The sequence below is a fragment of the Lithobates pipiens genome, unplaced genomic scaffold (assembly GCF_037356315.1).
Source record: "Lithobates pipiens isolate NorthernLeopardFrog02 unplaced genomic scaffold, aLitPip1_a1.2 Scaffold_19, whole genome shotgun sequence".
Classification (NCBI taxonomy): Eukaryota; Metazoa; Chordata; class Amphibia; order Anura; family Ranidae; genus Lithobates; species Lithobates pipiens.
Genome location: NW_027507764.1, coordinates 71,312,460 through 71,339,713, shown reverse-complemented (window position 1 = coordinate 71,339,713; position 27,254 = coordinate 71,312,460). Strand labels below are relative to the sequence as shown.

Below are 27,254 nucleotides of genomic sequence, written 5' to 3'. Positions count from 1 at the left end.
CTGCGGGAGCCGCCGGACAGGTTTGTCGGTGCACATTGTCAGCAGGAAGAGGAAGCAGCGTGCTGGCTGTGTACTGATCAGAGGTGACAGCAGGCAGAGTGTGGGAGCAGGATGGTGCATGGTAGTAGGGTGCTGCTGAGGAAGGTAACTGTGCAGTGTCTGATCTCTGTATACTGATACTAGGAGTACCTACCTTCTGCATGTATATCATACATCCCTATAGAATACCTAGCTGCCCTGTAGTTTACTCACTTCACCTGTTGTATAAGGTATATTACAGGCGTGTGTATATAAAACCACTTATATAAACTGATAGAGATATATATATCTCTATCTTTTTTTCCCCCCAGACTGCCTCCTGTAACCATCTGTGCTGACTATTTTGTATACACACACACACACACACACACACACACACACACACACACACACACACACACACACACACACACACACACACACACACACACACACACACACACACACACACACACACACACACACACACACACACACACACACACACACACACACACACACACACACACACACACACACACACACACACACACACACACACACACACACACACACACACACACACACACACACACACACACCCTGTCCTCAAAACGCTTATAATCTAAGGCCCCTAACTCACATTCATACATACACGTACTAGGGCCAATTTGAACTAGCATGTCTTTCTAATGTGGGAAGAAACTGATAGTACCCGTATTATTTATTTATATATTCTGTGTATTTGTATAAAAATATACAGTCAGTATGTAACAACAGATGTTGTATATGTAGAGCTGCACAATTAATCATCAAGAATCGTTATCGCGATCTTGACTAATATGTTTCACAATTCTTTCTATGCAAAGAATTCTCTCTGCTCTTCTGAAGCCACAGCCATCAAAAGAAAGGAAGAGAAAAACTGGGCAGTCTGCCAAGAATCAAAACATTATCAGTTAAACTTAAGTATAAACATCGTAACAATTTCTCAGTGGAATAGACTGTGTGTAAATGAAAAAAGTTTAAACACTAAACCTTTTTTCTGACATTTGTTGGTTTCAAGATAAAATCTTCTTTTTTTTTTTTTTTTTTTGCTAGAAAATTACTTGGAACCCCCAAACATTATATATATATTTTTTTTAGTAGACACCCTAGAGAATAAAATGGTGTTTGTTGCAATATTTTATGTCACACTGTATTAGCGCAGAGGTCTTTTAAATGCAATTATTTATTTATTTTAATTACTTAAATGAATAAAAAACAAAACAAACAAAAAACGAACCAGTAAAGTTAGCCCATTTTTATTTATTTTTTTGTATAATGGAAAAGATTTTACGTTGCGAGAATCATGATCTTTTTTTTTATTCTAAGCAAAAAGAAATGTTTCTCCTTTTGGCCAGAATTGTGCAGCTCTATGTGTGTGTGTGTGTGTGTATATATGTATGTGTGTGTGTGTATGTGTATATATATATATATATATATATATATATATAAATTATTCAGGATTTATATAGCGCCAACAGTTTGCGCAGTGCTTTACAACATGAGGGCAGACAGTACACTTACAATACAAATCAATACAGGAGAGACTAGAGGGCCCTGCTCGTTAGAGCTTATATATATATTTTATTACATTCACGTCAGTCCCTGTTCTCAAAAAGCTTATAATCTAAGGTCCCTAACTCACATTCATACATACATGTACTAGGGCCAATTTGAACTAGCATGACTTTGGAATGTGAGAGGAAACTGGAGTACCCGTAATATATTAAAATCTGTGTATTTGTATGAAATATACAGTCAGTATTTACAACAGATGTTGTAAATGTGTGTGTGTGTATATATATATATATATATATGTGTGTATATATATATATATATATATATATATATATATATATATATATATATATATATATATATATATATATATATATATATATATATATACACACACATCTCATAAAAGTAGAATATCATCAAAAAGTTAACTTGTATAGATTCATTACACACAGAGTGATATAATTGAAGCATTTTTTTTTTTTTTTTGATGATTAGGACTCGCAGCTAATGAAAACCCAAAAGTCAGTATCTCCAAAAATTTGAATATTACATAAGACCAATAAAAAATAATAAAAAAAGTCTCTTGGTTAAATCTTGATAATTCTTTTCACTCCTCTATCAGAAATCTTGTGAGGAGCACCTGGTTGTGCCCGGTTTATGGTGAACATATGTTCTTTCCATTTAAAGGGGTTGTAAACCCTTGTTTTAAAAAACAAACATATCATACCTCCACTGTGGAGTTAATTTTGCACAGAGTGGCCCTGATCCTCCTTTTCTGGGGTCCCTCAGCTGCTCTGGTGGCTCCTCCCCGCATCGAGTGTCCACGTTGGAGAAGCCCTCTCCTTGGTGGACACTCATGCGGGCGCTCTTCCGAGTCCCGCTTCTGTGTCCATTCACACAGCATGCAGGACTTGGCCCCGTGCTGCATCATTGGATTTGATTGACAGCAGCGGGAGCCAATGGCTGCACCACTATCAATCTATCCAAGCAGGACATGAGACACCAGCTAGTGCTGGTGTGCTCTTTCCTGGCTGGAGAAAGATCGGGATCAGGTAAGTAAAACGGACCGGGGGGGGAGTTTAGAAAGTTTATCACCTTAATGCATTCTATGTAACTGTGAGGGTTTACAACCCCTTTAAGGATTATGGCCTCAACAGTGCTCACTGGAACATTCAGAAGTTTAGAAATCCTTCTGTAACCAATGCCATCAGTATATTTTGCAACAAGATCTTGAGAGCGCTCCTTGCTTTTACCCATCATGCAATGTTTCTTGTGTGACATCTTGGTAATGAGACACCTTTTTATAGACCGTCAGTTGAGATTGAACCATCTGATATTAATTTGCACTGACAAGGATTAGGATTTCTTTCTAATTACTGAGAGATTTCAGCTGGTGTCTTGGCTTTCCATGCCTTTTTGCACCTCTTTCTTTATGTGTTCAATACTTTTTCTCTGTGTCATTCAATTTTATTACACATAACTTAATTTCTGAACTTATTTGTTTTGGTGTATGGATTGCATGGGTTGTTACCAACGTGGTTAAAATTTCATGTCAAAGCACCTTTTAATAACATGTTTCCATAGAAAAATGGTGACATGTTCAATATTTATTTTACCCGCTGTGTGTATATATATACATATATTGTATACATTTAACAGGCATCATTATTATATATGCATTATGTCTGTTGTACGTTCACACCTGGGCATTTTGAATCCTGGGCTGATTTACTGCAATTCTGCCCACAATTTCAAAATGCTCTGCTAAAATGACAAATCTTACAACATGAATTTCAGATGCCATTTGTTTTAATGACAGATAAAAATGCGGAGCAATTCTGCGTCCCAGAAGAAGCTCCCGATCCTTTTTTGGGCAACAAGCTTCACACGATGTGGTCTGACGTGATTGCAGCACGCTTTATTGTGCCAGAACCCCTCCATGTTTTTAGGTGCCATTAAAATGAATGGCATCTGAAATTCGCATTGGGCAATTTGTCATATTAGCAGAGCATTTTGAAATTGCGGGCAGAACAGGTGTGAATACAGCCTTAGGCCCATGTCACTGTAGCTGTTTTGTTAGTGATAAGATCTTTACTGGCGAGAGAATCACTTTGGCATTACTAAAACTGAAGAGTGCAAAATCTGGCGCAGCTTTGCATAGAAACCAATCAGCATTTAGTTTTTAGTGTTTTTTTGTCAAAGCTTAATTGAACAAGCTGAAGTTAGAAGCTGACTGGCTACAATGCATAGTAGCACCAGATTTTGCACTCTCCAGTATTAGTAAATCAAGCCCTTTTTGAGTCTTGGTCACCTTCATTTGTCTTATCCTCTCTGGTTCAAACCCACCTGAGTGAGACCACTGGATATGAAGGAAAAATAGCGGCGCGCTAATACGTGAAGATTTTGATGAACAAAAATGTGATACCAAATTGTGATTAGAATTTTGCTGCAGCTGTCACTAATGTCAGCTTCCCGATGGGCTCCCACAAATGACAATATGAAAAAGAAAATGTGACAGCGCTGCAATGATACAATATATACTTTACCAAAAAAACTTCCAGTGATAATGCAATATTTAAAAATAAAGTAATGCAATGTATGATAATAAAGGTCCAATAATCAGTAATGGGAAATCCTCCACAGTGATGATTCTTCTAACAAAACTTTATCCTGAGTGTTCCCACCACCACATGCAATGGCCGCACGCCTCCTTTATATGACCCCGAGGGGTCAAATACGCCTTTGCACTTAGTGCCAATACACCCTTCAAGGAATCCTCTGTAATATTTAATCGGTCAAACGACACGATCAACGGCCAACATAAGTCTCCTCCCTTGTGCTGCTTTTACATTTAATCCCTCGGATACTACACTATAGGGGACACTTTTTCTTGTTTTTTTTCTTATGTATTTCCACATTACTGTTTTTAAATGTGAAAGCAGCACAGTGGATGAGACTTATGTTGGCCATTGATTGTGTCGTTTGAGCATAAAGGAGGTGAGCGGCCATTGCATGTGGTGGTGGATAAAGTTTTGTTAGAAGAATCATCACTGTGGAGGATTTCCCATTCCTGATTATTGGACCTTGATTATCCATATATTGCATCACTTTATTTTTAAATATTGCATTATCACTGGAAGTTTTTTTGGTATAGTATATATTGTAACATTGCAGCGCTGTCACATTTTCTTTTTTCATATTGTCATTTGTGGGAGCCCATCAGGAAGCTACTATCTGTGCTGGGCCAATCATTTGCGGCCTGGGCATTCCCCACTCCTCAGCCACACATATACAAATGGCATGTATATACAGCTGTGATTGGATGGCTTCCAGGTGGGTTTGGACCAGGATCTGCGCTCATCCCTGCATTGCAGCCTGTGGGTAAAGGAGCGATTATCCTTTTGAAATCAATAAATTAAGTTTTTAATATAAATCCCATAGCATTCCTTTTTGAAGCACTGATCATTGTCTAATGTTTGATCTGTTCTCCGCAGTATGGAAACTTCATAGACAATCTGAGGGTCATGGTGAAAGGTGGAGCTGGAGGAATGGGACTGCCACGGTTAGGTGGAGAAGGAGGAAAAGGTGGTGATGTGTACATGGTAGCAAAGCACAATATCACCATGAAAAATGTCAAAGAGAAGTATACACACAAAAGATTTGTTGGGGATGTTGGAGCCAACAGTAGGTGAGTGTCTCACACAGAAAGCAGAAGCACAAGTCTGAAACTTCCATGCAAGTGTGTGTCACTTAACTCACCCTGGGTGCGTTCAGGGCTGTGCATCCACATGGATGCTGTGTCCATGCAGTAAAGCTGCACAATTAATCATTAAAAAAAAATTGTGATCTAGATTCAACGATCTCTATGCAGAAATTCCTGATTCTTCATGTAACAAGTGTAGAGTCTGATCCTGCTCAATCGGCTGTCAAAATAAAAAAACAGTGCAGCCTGCCAAGATTTTATGAACATTGTCTGTGCTAGTAAATAACTATAAACATTGTAACTTTTTGTTCTTGGATCAAAGGGATGAACTTTGGTGTGTAGATGAGGGCAGTTTAACCATTTAAAAACAAAATCCTTTTCTGACACTTACAAAGTTAAAATTAGTCAGAATCCATATATATATATATATATATATATATATATATAAATTTTTTTTTTTTTTTTTTTAGCAGAGCCCCCAGGGAATACAATGGCGATTGTTGCAATATTTTATGTCACACGGTATTTGCGCAGCGGTCTTTCAAATGCATTTTTTGTTGAAAAAATACACTTCAATTAGTAAAAAAAAACAAAAAAAAACTAAACAGTAAAGTTAATTAACCCAATTTTTTTTGTATATTGTTAAAGATGTTATGCCACGAGAATCGTGATCTTTGCTCTCAGCAAAAAAAAAATGATTCTAATTTTAGCCAGAATCGTGCAGCTCTACCATGTGTCCCAATAGACATCTATGGGACTGCCAGCACGGGTACGCACAGAACACCTTTGCAGCCCCTTGGCAGCAAAACCTGGCCCTGCACAAGGTACACAAGTAATCGTCCCATGTGAATAGAACCTTAATAGCTGGCACTGCAGCGGTTCACAGGTAACTGCTCACCTGATCGATTACAAGCCAATAGTCTCCAAACAACGCTGGACGCAATACATTTTCTTCCAGAGTCACTGTTTCTCAACTCCAGTCCTTAAGGCGCCCCAACAGGTCTTTTTTTTTATTTTTTATTTTTTTTCAGGCTTACCACTATTTTGCACAGGTGATTTGATCAGTTTCACTGCCTTAGTAATTACCACAGCAGTTTCATCTGAGGGAAATCCTGAAAACATGACCTGTTGGGGCACATTGAGGACTGGAGTAGAGAAACACTGGCACGGAGTGCAGCTGCATACAGCCACCTCTGAACTACCCCAATTGCTCATGTGAAATGTAGCCTAACGCAACAACATTTAGAGGCCGATTTGCTAAAACTGAAGAGTGCAAAATCTGGTGCAGCTCTGCATAGAATCCAATCAGCTTCCAGGTGTGCGTTTTTTTTTTTTTTTTTTTTTTTTTGTGTCAAAGCTTAATTGAACAAGTCGTCATAAAATATACATGCAAGCGATGTTGTCTGGCAGTAGTGACTGCATAAGCTAGGACAAATTATAACACTGCCAAAGATCCATGAAAAGTTGTAGCAACATTCTTATTTAAGATCTCTAATGACCCCACATAACGTTGTGGTGTACAGGGTGCAAAGCTGGTATTGCATGATGCCCATGTCCCATGGATTGGGAGGGGCTCTGTGGCCGGAGGCAGGCTGCCATTGGGAGGGGCTCTGTGGCCGGAGGCAGGCTGCCATTGGGAGGGGCTCTGTGGCCGGAGGCAGGCTGCCATTGGGAGGGGCTCTGTGGCCGGAGGCAGGCTGCCATTGGGAGGGGCTCTGTGGCCGGAGGCAGGCTGCCATTGGGAGGGGCTCTGTGGCCGGAGGCAGGCTGCCATTGGGAGGGGCTCTGTGGCCGGAGGCAGGCTGCCATTGGGAGGGCATGGTGGCTGAACACACTATTCAAAAGTAATACTCAATGGTTATTGGACGGAAAATACTTTGGGACTAGTAGGATCAGTACTGCATTTCCAATGCTCTCAATGCTGGCAGAATGAACACACAAACCATGTGCAACTCTATATATTCTTGTTCTTCCAGTGTGCGTTCACTTAAAGGCTCATCCGGTCCAGACTGTCATGTTAATGTTCCTGTGGGAATAACTATTACCACTGATGATGGGCATAAGATAGGTAAGAAGCAATTCCTAATTCAAGTTTGTCATGTTTGCCTACAATACCATGTTAATTAGCCCCTTACTACTTGCAGCCTGTATATTAATGTTCCCTGTGAGCTCTGATATAGTAATGCTATGCAGGAGGGATGTTCTATTGATAAAAATGAAAGTCTTGAGCCTGCAGATGGTCCCAGCTGTCTTTCTGTAATGTGCATCTGCCTGGGATCTCTTATTGGCATTAGATGGGCTTTAAAAGTCCAGCTTTCAGATACTGTACATATGCACTATTAAAAAAGTAACATAATTAGAAAGTGTTTTCCTTATCTCCAATATGGCGGTATTTGCTAAAGGGGATATTTGATAATGAATCTGTTGCAGCTGTAGCAACATATTGGGAAAGCATCACAAATAAGAAGTTTATGAATCCACCGTATGCCTGTGAATGGCTATGGAATTGTCACGTATCTTTATTGAATCTGCTGCAAAGTTACTTGTAGTGCTCCAGTGCCACAATTTTATATTGCAAAGCATTTATTTCATTGTCAAATGTGTGCCTGTTTACACATTTTTTATTTATTTTATTTATCTAAAGTACTTTTTGTTACCTTAACTGCTTCCCGACCACGCTATAGCCGGAAAACAACTACAGCGCAGCTCTCCAGTTTTTGGAGGACGTGCGCATGCACACCCCCCTGCATGCTGTGTGACAGCTGTATTCTTTGGACACAGCTTATCACAGATTGTGGTAAAGGGCCAGTCGCAGCAGCCCTTTACCATGTAATCAGTTGTGTCCAATCACATCTGATCACATGCAGATAACCAACAAGTTTATTTACATTTCTTTCTTTGCGATGTCTTTGTGTGAGGAAAGGGGAGACGATAACCAACAAGTCTGACAGGGAACAGTGAGTACACGATGATGCTCTGATTATCAGTGCAGCCCCTATCTGCACACATCAGTGAAGAAGAAAAATTACTTGTTTGCAAAATTTTAGAACCGAAAATTAAGAATTTTTTTTTTTTTTTCAAAATTATTTTTTTTTTTTTGTTTGTTTGTTTAGAAAAAACTAAAAAAAGTGGTGATTAAATACTACCAAAAGAAAAAAAAATGAAAAAAGGATAAATTTAATATGGGTACAGTGATCGTGCAATTATCATTTTAGAGTGTGAAAACGCTGAAATTTGAAAATTGGCCTGGGCAGGAAGAGGGTGAAAGTGCCCAGTATTGAAGAGGTTAAAAGAGTTTAAAATATCTTACCTGAACAGATAAAACACTATAAAAGTAATGTAGCCAGTAAAATCTAAAGCTACAAAATGGTTTTGTATCTGTGACGTTGGAAGTAATGAGTACATATGAGGATGATGGCCCTGAAGCTTCCCCCTTTAAATCAAGCTATGAATGGCATCATTCTAACTTTTATCATATCAGGTTTAGATGAATCCCCATAGGCCTTTGTTGCTTTATCGGCTGCAAAATTCTGGACCGTCTTTAACCTAAATGATGTGTTTGCATCCGCTCCACTGACTGCGGCACGATAATTCAGTGGAAAGAATTGGGGAGCCTCCATGTCCATCTACAGGTGTGACTTATCGAATTGTATTCTTCTGTTGTAGGTGACCTGGATAAAGAGGGAGACCAGCTCCGGGTCGCCAGAGGGGGTCAAGGCGGTGGTTTCCGAACAAACTTCCATCCATCCAAGGGACAGAAAAGGATCATTCGATTGGACATGAAGCTGATCGCAGATGTGGGATTGGTTGGGTGAGTAGTTCAGTGGACAAAACTTATAACTAATAACTCGCTGTTGAGACCTTCTCTTCTAAATGATTAATTAGAAATAGAATATTTCCACATATATGAAGCAACTTAATATACAGACATAAATTGCCACAATTTATTACATCAAATCCCATCACATCTGAATTATTATTATTTTTTTAGAATTTAACATTTTTTTGATCATTTTTTCAGCTGTATGTAAGAACGGGTTGGATGCTTAGGTGAGGAGTGATGTATGGATGCAGAGGGAGCAGATGCAGAAGGGGAGGAAAAGTAACTGCAGAGAATGGCAGGAAAAGATTTGGCTTCAGAGTGGAGGGGGAACATGGATTGGTGTTGTTGTAGAGTGATCGGGGGAAGGATTGGCAATTGTGGTTGGGAAGAGATGTGGACATAAGGCTGTGAGGAAGATGCAGTATTTATGGTACTGGGTGGGGGAACGTCCTATATAAAAAAAAATTAATATGACTGAAATAAAAAGTGTGTTTCTATTTAACCACACACCCCCAACTCACGTTTTGGCCTTGCCAAATTCATTTTTGGGTTTTGATATGCTTTATTCTTGTTTTTGACCTGCAGTGGTGAACATACACTTTTTTAATATGGGTGTTGCTTTAATCTGACTGGTTTTTATAAGTTGAACCCAATGACTGCAGAGTATATATCCCGGAAGTCTGTGATTTAGAAACAGTTTGCCCACTTGGATTGTGTAATTCCATGAATTTTGTTTGTACTTGGGTCTGCTGGGTTCTGCATTTACAACACAGCTGGTAGTAGGTATGATGCATTAATAAAAAATCCTCGAGATCCCATCCTACAAAATCATATATATGTTTGGAGAAGCCACCGGTGCCATATATTCAGTAACACCAAAACCTTATTTTAGACTCCCCTCTGAATTATCAATATATATTTAGAGATCCTGTATTGAACCTTCCACCAACACCATGTGCATGCGTCGGTGGCATTGTCATACATGCACACAGCGTAATCGCACATGCGCACTATGGCATGCGTGTGTCATGACGTACATGAAGTCATCAAGCATGATGCCCGCTCCTGAGTCCGTGGCAGCTATTTTAAAGACCATATAATCACATTCTTGACTACAGGTACGTTTTAGTCTCTGATGCAGCCCGTTTGTACCGGTGAAACCAGTCAGGCTTTCTTTGAGCTTGCCCTTTCCTCCCCTGGGCATGGATTAACCAGACCATGACTGTTAAGTATATCTTGACCTATTTTGGATGCTGGTGATCGTATGCTCCTTGTGCATGTGGTCTGGCCTCTTGGCCTTGGTTGCTACTGAGCATTTGGCTGTACTTAAAGAGGAACTGCAGTCTGCTCACATAATTTGTACTACAAACCTCTTTGCTATTCTGAAGCTTCCCTCCAACCACTTTGCATATTATTTTATATATACTGTGATTCTGTACTTGCCAAATATGCTGCAGAAATTTCCCTCCACTAAGTCTGGCTGCAACCATTTTAACTGGGCAGCTGAAGCTGCTGCTTATTCACTTCCTGGATTTACAGACACACCCCTGCAGCTCTCATTGGCCCTCTTATGATTCATCCCCCCCCCCCCCCCCACCCCCACCCCCCCTCCTGGCAGACTCTCACAAGAGACAGTGTTGTGCATGATGCCATAAGCTGAGGCTTTTTTTACCAGACAAGAAACAGAAAGTGGACTGTAAAAGGTATTTACTGGCAGAAAAAAAAAAATATTTACTATCCAAAGTTAAGGCAACCAGGGCAGAAGATTTGATCTATGGAAAGATGAAAAAAAATTACTGAAGGTTTGCTTTAAAAGAGTAACTCCACTTTTGTTGAGAAAAAAAACATTCCTCTCTGGGTGATCTATGTATATTGCAGGGATTTTAATAAACTTTGTTGTAGATTTCTACCTTTTGGTTCTGGAGAAATAGCTGTTTGTATCCATGTGCTGAGTGAATCTGTATGGGAGTGGTTTTATAATTCTGAAATTGTGAAATTTTGGCATTTATATTGAAAATATGACTAATCATGCCAAAAAACTATCTTTTATTCAGGGATAGTGATCACATGAAGTCGTTTATTATCACAGTTTTTTTGTCTCCTTTTAAAATCATAATGATAACAGAAATCACCCAAATGACCCTGATCAGAAGTTTACATACCCTGGAATGTTTGGCCTTGGTACAGAAGGTGCCACACACAGGTTAAAATGGCTATTAAAGGTTAATTTCCCACATTTGTGGCTTTTTAAATCGCAATTGGGGTCTGTGTATAAAAAGTCAATGAGTTTGTTAGCTCTCACATGGCTGCCCTAAGCAGGCTAGACACTAAGCCATGGGGAGCAGAAAAAAACAGTAAAAAGACCTGCTTAACAAGGTAATGAATCTTTACAAAGATCTAAAAGGATATAGAAAGATATCCAAAGCCTTGAATATGCCAGTCACTACCGTTCAATCACTTAATAAGAAGTGGAAAATTAGGGGCTCTTTTGATACCAAGCCAAGGTCAGGTAGACCAAGAAAGATTTCAGCCACAACTGCCACAGGAATTGTTCAGGATACCAAGAAAAATCCACAGGTAACCTCAGGAGAAATACAGGCTGCTCTGGAAAAAAAATAGCGTGGTTGCTTTTAAGAAGCACAATACAATACCTGAACAAAAAAGAGCTGCATGGTCAAGTTTCCAGAAAGAAGTCTTTACTGTACAAGTTCTACAAAAAAAGCCTGGTTACAATATGCCCAACACCACCTTGACATGCCTCATTGGTTTTTTGTGACATTGGCGCAGTAAAGGCTTTCTTCTGGCAGCTCAACCATGCAGCTCTTTTTGATCGTTGAATTTCGCTCTTAAAAACAACCACACTGTCTTTTTGGAGAGCAGCCTGTATTTCTCCTGAGGTGACCTGTGGGTTTTTCATTACAGATAGGAGAGGGAGCGTCAACCATTTATAAGAAGTGAACCTAGTAATGATAAAATAGTTGAGTGCCGCCAGGTAGTACGGTCTAGAGAGGGAAGTGGAGCCCTTCCCTCTTGGCACACACCTATATTGCTACAGGGAAAATGTGGTTAATTGCTCACATCCAAAGATCAGCTCTGCAAAAACAAAAAGTAAAATGTATGGAAAATGGTGTTCCTGCCAAATCTAGGGAAGAGGTTGAGCTATGCTGACCAAGATGTCCCTTAAGGGAGGGCTCAGGAAGCTCTAATAAGGCGACATCCAGGCCAGAATAAATATATCCCGGGTCAAGGGTGTTTTTCTAGCCATGTGGCCCAAATAGTATTAAAACGTTCCCTGGTGCCTTTGCAATTTGCCATACATTCCTCCGCTTCCCTAATCTCCTTCACCTTCCGGGTCCATTCCTCTCTGCTAGGCACATGATTCAGCTTCTAGTTGACTGGGAGCAGGTGTTTAGCAGCATTCAGGAAGTGCGGCACGGCGCTTTTCTTATATTGGCTAACTGGTATTGGAGGCTCATGGAAGAGGAAGTGCAAAGAAGACAAAGGGACGTCAATGCCCAATATGTCCTTTTATCTGTGTTTTAATTTCTCCCCCACAGAAGGGTCTGACTCTCGGGCATTCCTACCACAGGTGTTATAATGTACCATGGTGGTCATAGCCTCTCCAACAGTGGTCAGAATTGGAGGAGTAAATCTGTGACAGGACAGCCGGCACCCTGTACCAGCGTGTCAATATCTTATAATTCTTAATTGTTTCTTGAGTTCTAGACTCAGTGGAGCTAGAATGCGCAAGCTGATACAGGTGAGCCAGCTGTGCCCCGGAAAACTCCACCCCCAGGTCTCCTTCCCATTCCCTAATATAAACCGGCTTAGTCCCTGATACGGCTGAACCCAGTAGTTTGATATAAGATCATATGGGGAATAGGTTCATCCGCAGCAAAGAGAAGCTCAAAGGGTGTAAGCGTAGAAGTAGCTCTAATGGCATAGAAAAAAGTAAGTTGTTTGTTGCAAGAAATCCATGGGGAAGCTGCCATGGCGTGCCCTAAGGCTCTCAAGGGTAGGAAGTCTACCCATCTCCAGGAAATTGCCACAGCTAGCTTTAGGATCATCTGCCCATTTCCTAAAAACAAAATATACAGTGTAGCGCTACAAGTTAAAACAATGAACTGTGATATCCAATAAAATAATAATAAAGAATAAGTGAACAAAATATAGAGTCCAATCTTCACTAAAAAATTTAGGAAAATTCAAAATATAAGTCCATCCCATACTCTATAGCCAATCTTCAATTGAACAAGAACTACGCAAACAATGTGCAAATAATTGTGCCGTTGTGAAAATGAAGCAATCCTCTGTGGGAGGAATAAGATGGGTACTCTTACTGGATGTGGTGGGACCCACTTACCATATGGTAGTGGGTCAATCAAGCTTATGTGGGCCAAGTGCCACAGGATTACGGTTTGGCAGGAGAGCGGTCACTCTTACTCATTGATTTTGATGTACTGTCATTTTAAAATAAATGCTTTCCGTGTTTTTTTGTCTCTGCATTTTTTTTTTTCCTGGTCTGAGTCCATATTATATACACCAACAACTTCCAGACGGCTCCACCACAAGGTGGAAGTTTCATATTACAGTGGAGAGTCGCATGGATCCAGGGTTTTCCAGTTGGACAAGCACGGATGAGGAGTGACCGTTCTCCTGCCAAACCATAACCCTGTGGCACTTGCCCCGCATAAGATCGATTTGACCCACTACCATGCGGTAAGTGGGTCCACCACGTCTAGTAAGAGTACCCATCTTATTCCTTCTACAGAGAATTGCTTCATATTTACAATGGCACAGTTATTTGCACAGTCCTTGTTCAATTGAAGATTGGCTATCAAGTATGGGATGGACTATTTATTATTATTTTATTGGATATCACAGTTCATTGTTTTTCTTTTGTAGCGCTACACTGTGTATTTTTATTTAGTTTGGACTTTGTTAGCTGCTTTTATTTTTTTTCTTTGACACTATTGTGGTTTAGCGCAGTAATTTCACAATTCTCCTTGCCCATTTCTTAAAGAATGCCATTTGTTTTCCTGGGGGAAACCAGCAAAAGCTCCCTAGCGGGGACACGGGGGCAGTGAGTATAAACTCCTGATCTGGTCCCAGACTTTTAAGAGCGTGGGACATTAAGGAAGAAGTAGGGTCTGACAACCCCCTGTGTTCCTTAGCCAGCCACGGAGCATAAGCTAGGTTTCTACCTGCCAGGCATTTTTCCAGGGACACCCAGAGCCTGTATCTGGTATGGAAATGCCAGTTCAATATCCGCTGGAGAAAGATAGCCCTATAATACCTCCTAATATCCTGTACACCTAAGCCTCCAGCCTTCTTTGATCGCTTCAGCACTCGCATAGCTATGCGGGGTCTCTTTGCATTCCACACAAATTCACAGAACATGCTAGTGATTGATGACAAAAAGGTTCTTGGCAAAGGCACCATCTGCAAATAGAAGAGCACTCGCGGAAGGATATTAATATTAATGATGTCCACCTGTCCTAAACAGGTAAAGGCAGTTTTAGTCCAGTGTTTAAGGTAATTTCTAACCGCTTCCAGTAGAGAGGCGTAGTTATTATGGTAAAGAGTCTCAAAGTGGTCAGTGAGTTGAATACCTAGGTATTTTATGGAGGACTTAAAAAGGGAACGCCGCCTGTAGGCTATCCGCAAGCGAAGGGGAAAGTACTATCGGCAAGATCTCTGATTTTGAACAGTTAATTTTTAAATTAGAGAGTGCCCCAAACTGATGAAGTTCCTTCATGAGGTTCGGTAAAGAGATCAGGGGTTCCATTAAGTGCAACAGCACATCTTCCGCATAGGCCGATAATGTGTGTTCCATGTTTCCAATCGTCAGCCCTTTGATGTCCAGGTTAGCCCGTATCTTATGCAGCAGCAGTTCCAAAGTGGGGGTGAAAGGGGGCACCCCTGTCTTGTACCGTTCCTGATCGGAAATCGGGAGGAAAAGAGGCAATTCACCTTGACCTGGGCACAGGCGGTGGAATAGGCGGCCATGATCCAGGTCAGCATGTATGGGCCTAGTCCCAGGGTCTCTCTCAAGAAAGACCAGTCCACCCAGTCAAAGGCCTTATCTGCGTCCATGGATAGGACAAGGTAAGGACCTTGCGCTGAGCTGGTGCTTGCCCAATGGACGAGGTGGCTAGCCCTGAGGGAATTATCTTGTGGCTTGCGGCCTGCAATAAATCCTGTTTGGTCTGGGTGTACAATGTGGGGTACAAGGTGTTTCAGACAATTTGCTAGTACCTTTGCCAAAATTTTTACGTCTATGTTCAATAGTGATATTGGACGGTAGTTCCGCCCTAAAGTAGGATCTTTGCTGTCTTTTTGAAGAACTGTAATGTGAGCTAACAAAGCTTCAGGGGGGATAGGATTTTCTTTGGCTGTAGATTTAAAATAACTAACATAGGGCCGATTAATAGGGGAAGGAAAGTACTATAGTATGCCTTTGCGTATCCATCAGGACCGGAACTCTTCCCATTGGGCAGGGATTTTATTGTCTCCTCGACTTCAGAGGGTGTGACGGGACTCCAAAGCCGTCCTTTGCTCCTCTGACAAGGGGGAGCCCATAGGCTGCCAGATAAACTTGAATGTTAGACCATCTAGAGGTCTGGGCCTCATTCGACAGACCAGCATCCAATGAATAAAGTTCTGCATAATAGTCACGGAATAGAGAGGCAATCTTAGAGGAATGCAAAAACACCCCTCCAGAAGTAGACTGGAGTTTGTGGACATATGTCTGTGCCCGGCGCTTACGAAGGGCTCTACCAGGCATCCTACTGCATTTGTTATCATGCTCATAATTATGAGAGGTAACAAAGCTGCCTGCAGGATTTGCTGTCCAGTAGGTGCGAGAGAAGCTCTGCCTGCTGAAGAACATCCATGACCCTTTGAAAGTCGGCCTGCCGCGCCCTCTTGCACCTAGCTCCTTGCAAGATCAGCTCACTACGCACCACTGCCTTGTGTCCCAAATCACCCCTTCGCCCATGTCGACAGTAGAACTCTTTGGGTATCTTTTTTATATCCTTTTCCATCTTTATAAAAAATTCCATTACTTTGTTACACAGGACTTTTGACTGTTCTTTTTTACCTCCTCATGGCTCAGTGTCTAGCCTGCTTAGTGCATCCAAGTGAGAGCTAACAAACTCATTGACTGTTTATACACAGACACGAATTGTGATTTAAAAAGCCACAAATGTGGGAAATTAACGTTTTAACGGCCATTTTAACCTGTGTGTGCCACCTTCTGTGTCTGTACCAAGGCCAAACATTCCAGGGTTCGTAAACTTTTGATCAGGGCCAGTTGGGTGATTTTTGATATTATGAATTTAAAAGGAGCCAAAAAACTATGTGATAATAAATGACTTCATGTGATCACTATCCTTTGAATAATATACATTTTTGGCATGATTAGTCATATTTTCAATATTTCAAAATTTCTGCCAGGGCGTGTAAACTTTTGAGCACAACTGTATGCGTGAATAGTTTTATAAATACCAAGGATTTATTTGGAGAGACGGTTACTGTTTATATTTTTATTGTTTTGCGGTTTTGGTCAAAACCTTTTTATATTGTGGTGTTCATTGTTATTTTCAATAAAAGGTAATTTTTTTTTTTTTACACTGAGTGGTGCTGCTTGACAGTTCAATTATGGTATATCCAACCCTCAAAATTTCCACTCGCCTGCTTGGAAAAAACTTGAGGGCGAGTGTGGTGCTGCCTCGAAGGTGGAGGGGGGAGGGGCACTTGCCGCCAGCAGGTGGGGTTGAATGGGAGTGATCGGCTAGGAAACTAGGGAAGAGAGAGAGGAGAGGAAAAGAACTGGGCTGGAACACACATAGCGGGGATCTCTTGCTGTGACACAGCTTGGATTTGAATTGCCCGGCGGCCGCTGCCAAACAAAGCCCCATGTGCTGTCTATCATAAGAGGCAGGGCTTTGTTTGGCAGCAGCCGCCGGGCAATTCGGACCCAAGCTGTGTCACGGCAGCAGATCCCCGCTATGTGTGATCTGGCCGCCTCTCATCCCTGTGATCCCAGTGCACTGGTGAGGCAAAATTGATGGGCACAGGCGAGACAGCACTGACGAGGCTGCATTGATGGGCACTGATGAGGCTGCACAGATATGCTGCACTGATGGGCACTGATGAAGTTGTTAATAATTTTTGTAACTTAATTCTGCATAAAACATTTAATGGTGTTATTTCATGAGATATTTAATGAGGGCATGTTTAGATGCAGGGAAGGGTAGGGGCTGCGTGGAAAAACTGGTGGCAAGTAACTCTTAAAGTGGTTTTAAAGGCAGTTTTTTATCTTAATGCATTCTATACATTAAGATTAAAAAAAAAAACTTCTGTGTTCAGCAGCCCCCCTAATACTTACATGAGCCCCATCTCTATCCAGCGATGTACTTGAGTGCCTTGGCTGTCCGGGACTCTCCCCCCTGATTGGCTGAGACAAAGCAGCGGCGCAATTGGCACCTGCTGCTGTCAAAGTCAGTTACCCAATCAGGAAAGATAGGGCAGGGCTGAACTGCATCTCTGTGTCTAAATGCATACACAGAGAAGCGGCTTGTCTCAGTGCCCCATAGCAAGCTGCTTGCTGTGGGGGCACTTGATAGTAGGAGGGGCCAGGAGAGCCCAAGAGGGGCCCGAGAAGAGGAGGATAGGGCTGCTCTGCAAAACCAACTGCTCAGAGCAGGTACGTATTCGTTTTAATGTTATTTTTAAAGGGAAAAAAAAAGAGAGACTTTATTATCACTTTAAGGCATGGCTTGTAGCTCAGGACTAGAAATGTTGAGCCCTGGTATATCTAAATCTAAATAGATACTTGGGAGTTGAGTCTCAAACCAGGTTTTTTTGGCAACATTTGGTGTTCTAGCTGGTAGTATTTGGCCACATTCAACTGAACTTGTTCTGTAATGAAGACATTTGACCCCTCATCCAACAGCTTCCTTGGCTCTAATTGCAGGACGATATGACATGGCTACCAGGCCTTGGGTTATATACAGTTCATGGCATTTGGTCCGTGTTTCTTGCCTTTCTTATCCCTTGATGTGATTACTGGTTGTCTTTAATGTGGCTGGGTAAAGAGCTCCTTAATTATCTTCAAAGATGAACATTTTACGGACCTACTCTCAAAACCTGCCTGCTTGATTCATAGAAAAGCAGCAATAAATGTTCTCTTACCTTTTGCGCTAATAGCGGCTCCATCATTTGATCTCTAATTGTTTTCTTATTGTATGTTCGTCTCTTACTGGATTCCCTTTGATGAGGATATTGTTGTGGAATCTAACAATACCTTCCTAAGAGATGACCTTTTTTCATACATAATACAAATCTGTAGTTGTAGCTAGATGTAATTTTTTATTAAGGGGGAGATAATCATTATTAGCATTTTTAATTGAGAGCTCCAATATCAGTGGTCGTAGGTGCACTTTTGTCTTTGCATTATTTAGCAGTCATTATATTTGTTTTCATGCGATTCGTGATGGAATTCTACTTTTCACAGCATGCACCCACTAAATACAATGCAGTCTGTCTTTTAAGTTGGAAAAAAAATAAATATACACTATATGGCCAAAGATTTGTGGACAGCTGACCTTCACCATTATATGAGCTAGCCAAGAACCAATGGCTCTATATAGGGGTGCATTTTATAATTTTTTTTTTTTTAATAAAGCACATAAAGGCAGTCAAACGGTCTACTTTTTTGTGAATGAGTAGGGGTAGTTTACCCCTACTCATTCACACGGGTTCCCTGGATCTGGGGGCCCCATTGTGGAACAGGGCCTCCAGATTCCAATAAGTTACCCTCACACTCCCACAACCACCAGGCCAGGGTTGTGGGGAAGAGGCCCTTGTTCTCATTAACATGTGGACAAGGTACTTGGGTGTGGGGGGGGGGGATTTTTCCCCTTTGTTTTGAGGGCATATGGCCTGGTATGGAGGAGGGGTTGCTCGGATAATGGTCTGGTATATTATGGACTGCAGGGGGGATTGCACACCACATTTATTTATTTTTTTCTCTTTTATAGTCTTACATGGAAAGTCACGAAAGGCCCTTCCCTAAACTGTTACCACAAGGTGCCAACCGTAATATTGAAATGCCTTTGTATGCCGGCTGGAATATTAACAGTACCCTTCACAAGAAACCCCTGAAGTTTATTAAAAAAAAAGTGTGTGTGTGTGTGTGTGTGTGTGTGTGTATATATATATATATATATATATATATATATATATATATATATATATATATATATATATATATATATATATATATATATATATATATATATATATAAATATATATTAATATTATTTATTTATTAGTGTGTGTATATGTATATAATATTACTATACCTATATTGCTCGGATTTTTCTTATACACTCATTACCGATTTGAGGTCAGAGACAAAGTTCAAGTAAGGATTTTGCCATCTGGGGCTACCCTTGGTGCTGATGAGCATTTACAGCAATCATAAGCCTTTTATTATCACTTATGTTTGTTGAGCGATCACTGCCTGTTTGACTCTTCCTTCTTTCTAAGAAGAGGTAAGGAACTTACTGACTGCGTGTATGCTGGCTCTAATTGGTCAATAAGAAATATTGCATATGAAACTTTGATACCAGCTGAAGCCAAAGGGCTTATCAAGCAGGGACAGGCCAAATTTCTATTCATTTGGGGCTGTGCCTGTTCGCCAGGAGTCTATCGTTCCATTAGCTTCTATCCAATGGCTTGTTGAAAACATTTTCTCGATTTAAGTGGCTGCAGCCACTGATCAATGTATTCTGATAGTGGAGGATTCCCACTGCCAGAATACACTGCAACAGTAGGGAGGATCCCTCCGTCCACATTGCTTGGAGGAATCGATTAATTTTTTGTTTTTTCAGTTCAGCCTGCTGGCTGATCAAACAAAAAAAATAAAATAAAAAATACTAAAGATCGCTATGGCCATCTTAAATCTAGTTAGCAGCTGATGTCTCAGCAGTAGTTGTGCTAAAAGGAACACAGAAGGAGTAGGATGAGGGATTCATGGACCTTCCCATATTCTAGCAGAGATGGCAACTTTTTTTATGTCTATGCCCCCTTCCTTTGAGAAATGTCCTGCTGATTCTATGTCCAAAGAATGCCTGTAAAGTGTTTTATGCTGGCCTTACATTGTCTTTTGCCATTTGAGATCCCAGGGAATGGGAAGCAGCCAAAATCTCATGAAACTATGCTCTTGTGTGGACTAATGGGTCAGAATGTTATCTTATAATATTTGGGCTACTCTGCATTCCCCAGTAATCACCCCGGAAGGAAAGTGATATTATAAACAGAACTTCCATCTTACTGCAAGGTCCACCTAATCTATATGATTAACAAAGACTGCCAGAAAGCACAAATGTAGTGCTAGGCTGTATCAGAAAACCCAGCACACCATACAGGTGTGTGTGCACCCTTTTGTAAATGTTTGTTTATACAAATCTAAAATTTGAACAATTCCTGCGCTTATGGAAAAAAAAGTTAATTAATCGAAGCAGCAAGCACACAATGAGATATCCATCACAGGATATAGTTATAGTGCGGCACATTTGTTAGGCATTAAATGTTAATAAGGAAAGTGTCATGTTTTAATGTTATTTTCTTTAACTTAGGTTTCCGAATGCTGGCAAATCGTCTCTGCTTAGTAAAGTGTCCCATGCCAAACCTCAGATCGCCGACTATCCATGTGAGTTTTCTGCTCTAGTCTATTATGACGTTTGACTTCTGTGCAATCAGCCTGTTGGATTTCCCCACTCAGTGCCGTACACTAGCCAGCAGCGCTGATCAGTGTATTCTGATGACAGGGAAGTCTGTCTGCTGTTGGGGTACAACAGCTCAGCGGGGAGGATTGAATGTGTGGATGGGGAAATTGTGTTTAATTTGTTTTATCTTTTGTTTAATTTGCCGGTTGAGCAAAAAAAAAAAATACTCCTCTATGGGCTGACTTTCTCTGTTACAATTTCCAACTGTAGTTGGAATATGGTTGTGTCCCCTCTTAACCCCCAGCTTGCTAGCAAGTCTGGACAGTGAAAAGGCAGCCGCAGGCTCTGATCTCTCCTCCTCAACATGTTCCTTGTTAGCATATTGTAGATTGTAGTACCTAAATTGTGATCTGGGGCAAACACATTCTTTCTATGTCTTTTGCAGTTACAACATTGAAGCCAGAGCTGGGGAAAATCATGTATTCTGACTTCAAGCAGGTAATAATGAGGATTATGCTGTATTTCATGGCTGGATACATTTTACCAGAAGGCAAAGAAGTTTAAGTACAGCTAAAGGCTCCTGTATGGCTGTCTAAACCTCATAAAGTAAACCAACTGTAATGCAAGCTGGCACAGTCTACAAAAGAGTGAAAAAATGTCCCTGCACAGCCTAGTGTATAAAAAAATTTGTAGTTTGGGTGTTGCGATTTCAGGTGCCAGCCAGACCTTCCATTGCTAGGAGGAGGAAAAGAGCAGAACCAGACTTATTGGGCACCCTTGGACTTGGAAGACCATGCTGGTCTTCCTCCGTCTTGATTAGCTGGTGCAAGATAACAACATACCCGTGCATGGTGCAGGAGTGCAGTCATCCCAGCACACAGGCTGTGCCGCAATGTAAACTGAGCTGTGCATGCTTTAGGGAAAAGTCCTGAGGGCAATGTCCAAAGTCCTGCCTGCCGGCCAATCGCGGCCCGCGTTCCGGTTTTGGGAGGCTCGTCTGGTAATTTTGACATTTTATATCTTCTGTGGCCCCCAATGAATCCCTGAGCACTGGGGGGGCCATGAGATATATAATATATTATACTGGCTGCCTTGGAGGGGGCTGGACGAGTGCTGTAGATACAGGAGAATTTCCTGTTTGCACTGTGGCCTGTGTAAAGGAAAGTACAGTCTCCTGCGTTGCGGTTGGATGACTGTTCTGTCCATCATAGGAGGCAGGACTTTCTATTACAGAGGCCGCCGAGAAAACAAGTTTCTCCTGTATGTCTGTTGGCGCTCGTCCCGCCCCCCCCTCCCTGTCTCTTCCAAGGCTGCAGATGGGCATGGATCAAGCTGCATTCATAACAATGGTGTTGCTGCATTCATGGCACTTGTGAGGCTGCAGATGGGCACTGATCAGGCTGCATTGATGGGCACTGACCCTTATTTTGCTTCACCGTTCTTTATTTAAAATGTAAGATTTTTTTCCTGGAACTTCCTTTTTAAAGTGAAGATGCGTGTTTATAAGCCGATAAAAATGATATATCCAAATAACATGCCCGAGCTCATCTCTTCACCACACGGCCACAAAGGCAAATGATTTCTTGTTGGGCAGTGTATTAGTGCTCTGACGAACACACTTAGACTGAATTTTAATGGTTTCATGAATGTCTGGCAAAATGGTCATCCCTCGTGCATGTTCATTTCATCAAATCTGGCCCTCTTTTTGAAAAAAGTTTGGATACCCCTGCTTTAGGGGATTGCAAGCAGGCAGGTAAGTGTATTTTTATTGCAGAAGAGACATTGTGGGTTGATTTAATAAAGCTGGAGAGTGCAAAATCTGGTGCAATCGGCTTCCAGGTTTTTTTTCTCAAAGCTTAATTGAAGAAGCTGATTGGCTACCATGCACAGCTGAAACCAGATTTTGCACTCCTCCAATTTTAGTAAATCAACCCAGTGTCCATATAACATGGTGACAAGGCGGCCCTGCTGCTGTCAGTGCGAGGGGGAAAAATAGCCGATTGCCGGCTCTGTTGTGATCACATGAGCAGCTGTCATTGGCTGACAGCTGATCACGTGGTAAGGAGTCGGGATCGACCCCATGCTCCGATCTGTGATCAGGCGAGTCTCATAGACTCGCTGATCACAGCCCTCAGGGGGCGCGCAGGCTGCTCGTGCACGGGGCAACGTCAATAGACGTCGTCCCGGCAAAGCAGGTCCGCGCTGTAGCCGTCATTCGGCTATATCGCGGATCTCAAGCGGTTAAATTATCAAAATTTTTTGAGATGCGCCTGTACATTTCATTTTCTGTCGGCAAACCATTCATGTTTTGTACACAGTTGACATATTTATTTATTTTTTCTTCTTGTCCTTGCTTTGTAATGACTTATTTTTAAGAATCACACCACACCTATATTTGTATCATTAAAATGCCTGATTGTTAATCCATGTTCCAGATTTCGGTGGCTGATCTCCCGGGTTTAATAGAGGGAGCGCATATCAACAGAGGAATGGGACACAAGTTCCTGAAGCATGTTGAGAGGACAAAACAGCTTCTGTTTGTGGTGAGTATGAGCAATTACATCCAGCATATCGTCTCTGTATAATGCTATGTGAATCCATACTCATGGCAATGGAATCTGTTCTCACTAAAGGTTCGTTGTGCTTTTTTTTTTTAATTTATTTTTTTTTTAACATATCATATTAACCTCCACTGTGCAGCTCGTTTTGCACAGAGTGGCCCGAACCTCGTCTTCTGGGGTCCCTCGGTGGCTCCTCTCCACATTCCACATCTGATATCCCCTTAGGAAAAGCGCTCTCCTGGGGGGGTGGGGGTTACCTTGCGGGTGCGCTCCTGAGTCCAGCATTCGGCGTCCATAGAGGCCGAATGCAGGACTCGGCCCCACCACGCGCCTGATATATGCATTGTGGCCTGCTCCAGCATGGTGTGCATTGGGCTGTACTAGTTAATAAATTGGAACGCCATTTACAATATATGGCACTGCAGTTTCTTGCATACAGAGTGTGCATTGTAGCAACGCATGACATTGCATGCATTTTATTGTCTGCTGCCACAACACACAAACGTGAATGGGCCCTAAATTTTCAATCAGTGTTTTTAAAGTATGCTGCTTGTAAAGGATAAGTTCACCTTCGGAACATGGTACTTGTCTCCCGTCCCACCATTTTTAACATGCAACGTGTTCCGGAATCTGCAGCCTCTCCCGACCACATGATTTACAGTTCCATGTCCATGAATGCCTACAAGTACCATCAGCCATTGTGGCTGACAGATTGTAGTTCTCAATGAACTACGAGGGTGCTGGTGAGCATCCCGGTAGTTTTTTGGTCTTCCTGCTTTCAGGTAACTGCCTGCCCATACTAGATACGAGCTGAGAGTCTGCAGGAGCCTGAGATTGCACCTTGGATCTTCTGATCGTGAGTGCAATGCTCTGCAGGCTACTTAAAAAAAAAAAAGGTGTACCTTCTTCCTCTTCTTCTTCTTCTTCCTCTTCCTCTTTTTTTTTCCTGCTAAAAATGTGCTTTTGTTATAATAATAAAAAAAAAGTGAACAACTTCTCTAAACCAGCCGTGCTTATTTTATCAGTGAGTTCTCTGTATGTATTTCCAGGTTGATGTTGGCGGATTCCAGCTTTCCTTTAAGACTCCATTCAGAACGGCATTTGAAATGGTGCAGCTGCTCATCTTGGTGAGTTAAATTCGTTTTGCTACAACACAGTTGCTTGGGTTACAGACCCCATAGTTTAGTGTGTTTTTCATCTGTTTGTTGGCTCAAACTAAGTGGAAAGTCCTTAAGCTAATCCTGCTCCTGTGTGAAAATATTACATCCTAGGAGCTGGAATTGTACAAGGAGGAACTTCTAGACAAGCCTGCGCTACTAGCTGTCAATAAGATGGATCTGCCGGGAGCAGAAGAAAAGTTCCAGGAGTTGATGAAACAGCTGGAAAATCCACAAGGTAGGCAATCTTTAAAGTGATTGGAAGGTACTTAAAGTTGTATTAAACCCAAAAGTAAGCATTTATTATATTGCAGCTCACCAATTCTTAGATGCGATGTATGGAGGTGTTGGAGTCTGACTTCAATTTGTGAGTGTATTTAAAACTGCTAGTATATCCACACACCCTCCCCCCCCCCCGACTGACAATGCTGCTGTCCAAATCTGCTACTTGTGCTCCTTCATCCAGAGTGGGGGGCGCTCTAGTACAGGAGGTGTGTTACTGGCCAGTTCACCAGATGACCACCAAGGGGAAAATTCTACTGAAAAGAAAACGAATGCAGGCACCACATCTAAGAATTGATAAGCTGCAATAGATGATCGTTAATAATTAAAATTGTTGGGACTTTGTATGAGACAACTGCTACACAGTTTGTATGTCTCCATCACTAAATCCTAGAAGAGAGGGGAATGGTGGGACTTTATACAAAGCACAACACCAAAACCAGATGAATCAATTAGTAGATTTTGTTAAATATTTAATGGTGCACATGGATGCATGTGGGACCGTAAGTAACATGTAGCAAATAACATAATAATATAGTAATATAATAAATCCATAGAAATGTACACACATATAAGTGTTGGAAATGCATATGTATACATAAAAGTTCCTACATAGTAAATATTTTTAAATGTAGCCCAAACTTGCATATAGACATGATTTATTGCACATATGATAATATAGGATTTTTTTTTTAAGGTAGTTGCATGGTAGACGCATTAAAATGCCGATCTTCTGGCAGATAAAACAGCTCTCCTATTTGTATACAATCTGTTTATGAGGATACTTGCCTAGAGTTCAGCTTTAATGTGAAGTTCCTGCCAGTAAGTGATGGAAGTGGAAACCGGGCCACTTTATGTGCAAAATGACCAGATTAGATTGCTTCCTAGTAACTATGGTCACCTTTTCTGAATTTTCTGCTGACTTCAAAACGCTTTCTTCTTTCCAGACTATCTCCACATACTGCCTGAAGAGCTGGTCCCCGACCGGCAGATCGCCTTTAGACAGATCCTTCCGGTGTCCGTCGTGTCCGGCCAAGGAATCGAGGAGCTCACACGCTGTATCCGCAGATCGCTGGATGAACAAGCAGAGCTGGAGATCCAAGAAGCTGCACAGGAAAAACTACGAAACCTCCATAAAATAATATCTCCCGCTATGACTGATAAAATTCAAAGTCCATCCTCCTAATACACAGTGACCCCCATTCCTTGTATATTTTTGTGTATGATTTTGTACAGTTTATGTAAGCCCTATTACATTTTTTTTTTCTTCTAGAACTGATGCCTTAGCTGTTTTGTTTTTACCAGTCTGTTAGTGTTTGTTTCATTTACATTAACACTTTGTGTGCACTTTAAACGTGTTAGGAAGAAACCAGCTTGTTCTGTGTTGCTTCGCAGTATGCAGTCACAGATAGACCTGCCCTGGAAAGCAACTGGTTAAATTTGGTGCAAGACAAATGTTTCCTGGAGCTGGTCATACACAGATTGAATTTTGGCCAATTCCTGCTCCGTCAGCTGACATTCGTCCTCTGCTTGATCTTGTTGGCACCAGTCAGACAAAATGTATTTTTTATTTGGTCTATGTAGTTGTGCTTAAAATTCTCAGCTCTGCATCCTATCAAAGGTAGTCAGTGTTTGGGTATTCTGACAACTGCAGGTGCCAGCATTGCAGATTGGTCCACCTACTCTGTTTAGCGTGAATGGGGGAATCCAAACACTTCTCTCATTCAGTCTCATGGCCAGCCTAAAGGTAAAGTTCACATTTTGTAAAAAAAAAAAAAAAAAACGTAATGCACTTTTTTTTTGCAGGTAAAAAATTTTCATTTATTATTTTTTTTTTTCAATTTAAATTGCAGACTAAAGCATTGCAGGTGGGCATTCCCTGGGAGGTCGATTCGGGGGCCACCTCGCCTCCTTCTCTTCTCTCCCATGTCCCTATCTTCCCTCCCCCCCCGGCTGCATGTGTCTGCTGTGCGGTGTGTGTAAAGGGGATTGCTGGGTCTCTCTGGTGTGGGGGTCCCAAAAAGTTGCCTGTGGAGATATTTTACTGTGTTTGAGGCAGCACTGTTCCTTTCACCGCGTGGCGCTGTCCGGCGGCCATTTTGGATAGGGTCAGAGCAGGTTCCCCTTGTGAGCTTCAGGGACCATTTTTCTGTAGATTTTCCCTATTCAGATCATTGGCGGCCACTATCTTGAAGCCTGAGCGTTTTTTTTTTGTTTGTTTTTTACCGCAGCTCTCTAGTGGCAGCATGCCATGTGCTATTACATGCTGTTTCCTGTGTATACAGGACGCTGGGCAGCCATTCCCTGAACGCTGATGCAAGCTCTGCACATCGTTTCACCGCTCTTCTCTGCTGCTGCTGCCAACACAGCTTCTTCACTCTGCACTTGGGTAACCTCCTGGGGGCTAC

General features: G+C 41.6%; 1 protein-coding gene across 1 annotated transcript; it reads left to right on the top strand.

Moving 5' to 3' along the window:
- On the top strand, positions 1-26,215 carry GTPBP10 (GTP binding protein 10). Its single transcript, XM_077490881.1, has 10 exons — positions 1-144; positions 5,076-5,269; positions 7,261-7,352; positions 8,951-9,095; positions 20,757-20,830; positions 21,292-21,344; positions 23,282-23,389; positions 24,457-24,534; positions 24,679-24,802; positions 25,794-26,215. Exons 1-10 carry the CDS (start codon positions 112-114, stop codon positions 26,030-26,032), a joined length of 1,140 nt encoding a protein of 379 aa, XP_077347007.1. The 5' UTR covers positions 1-111; the 3' UTR covers positions 26,033-26,215.
- Positions 26,216-27,254: the final 1,039 nt, after the last annotated feature.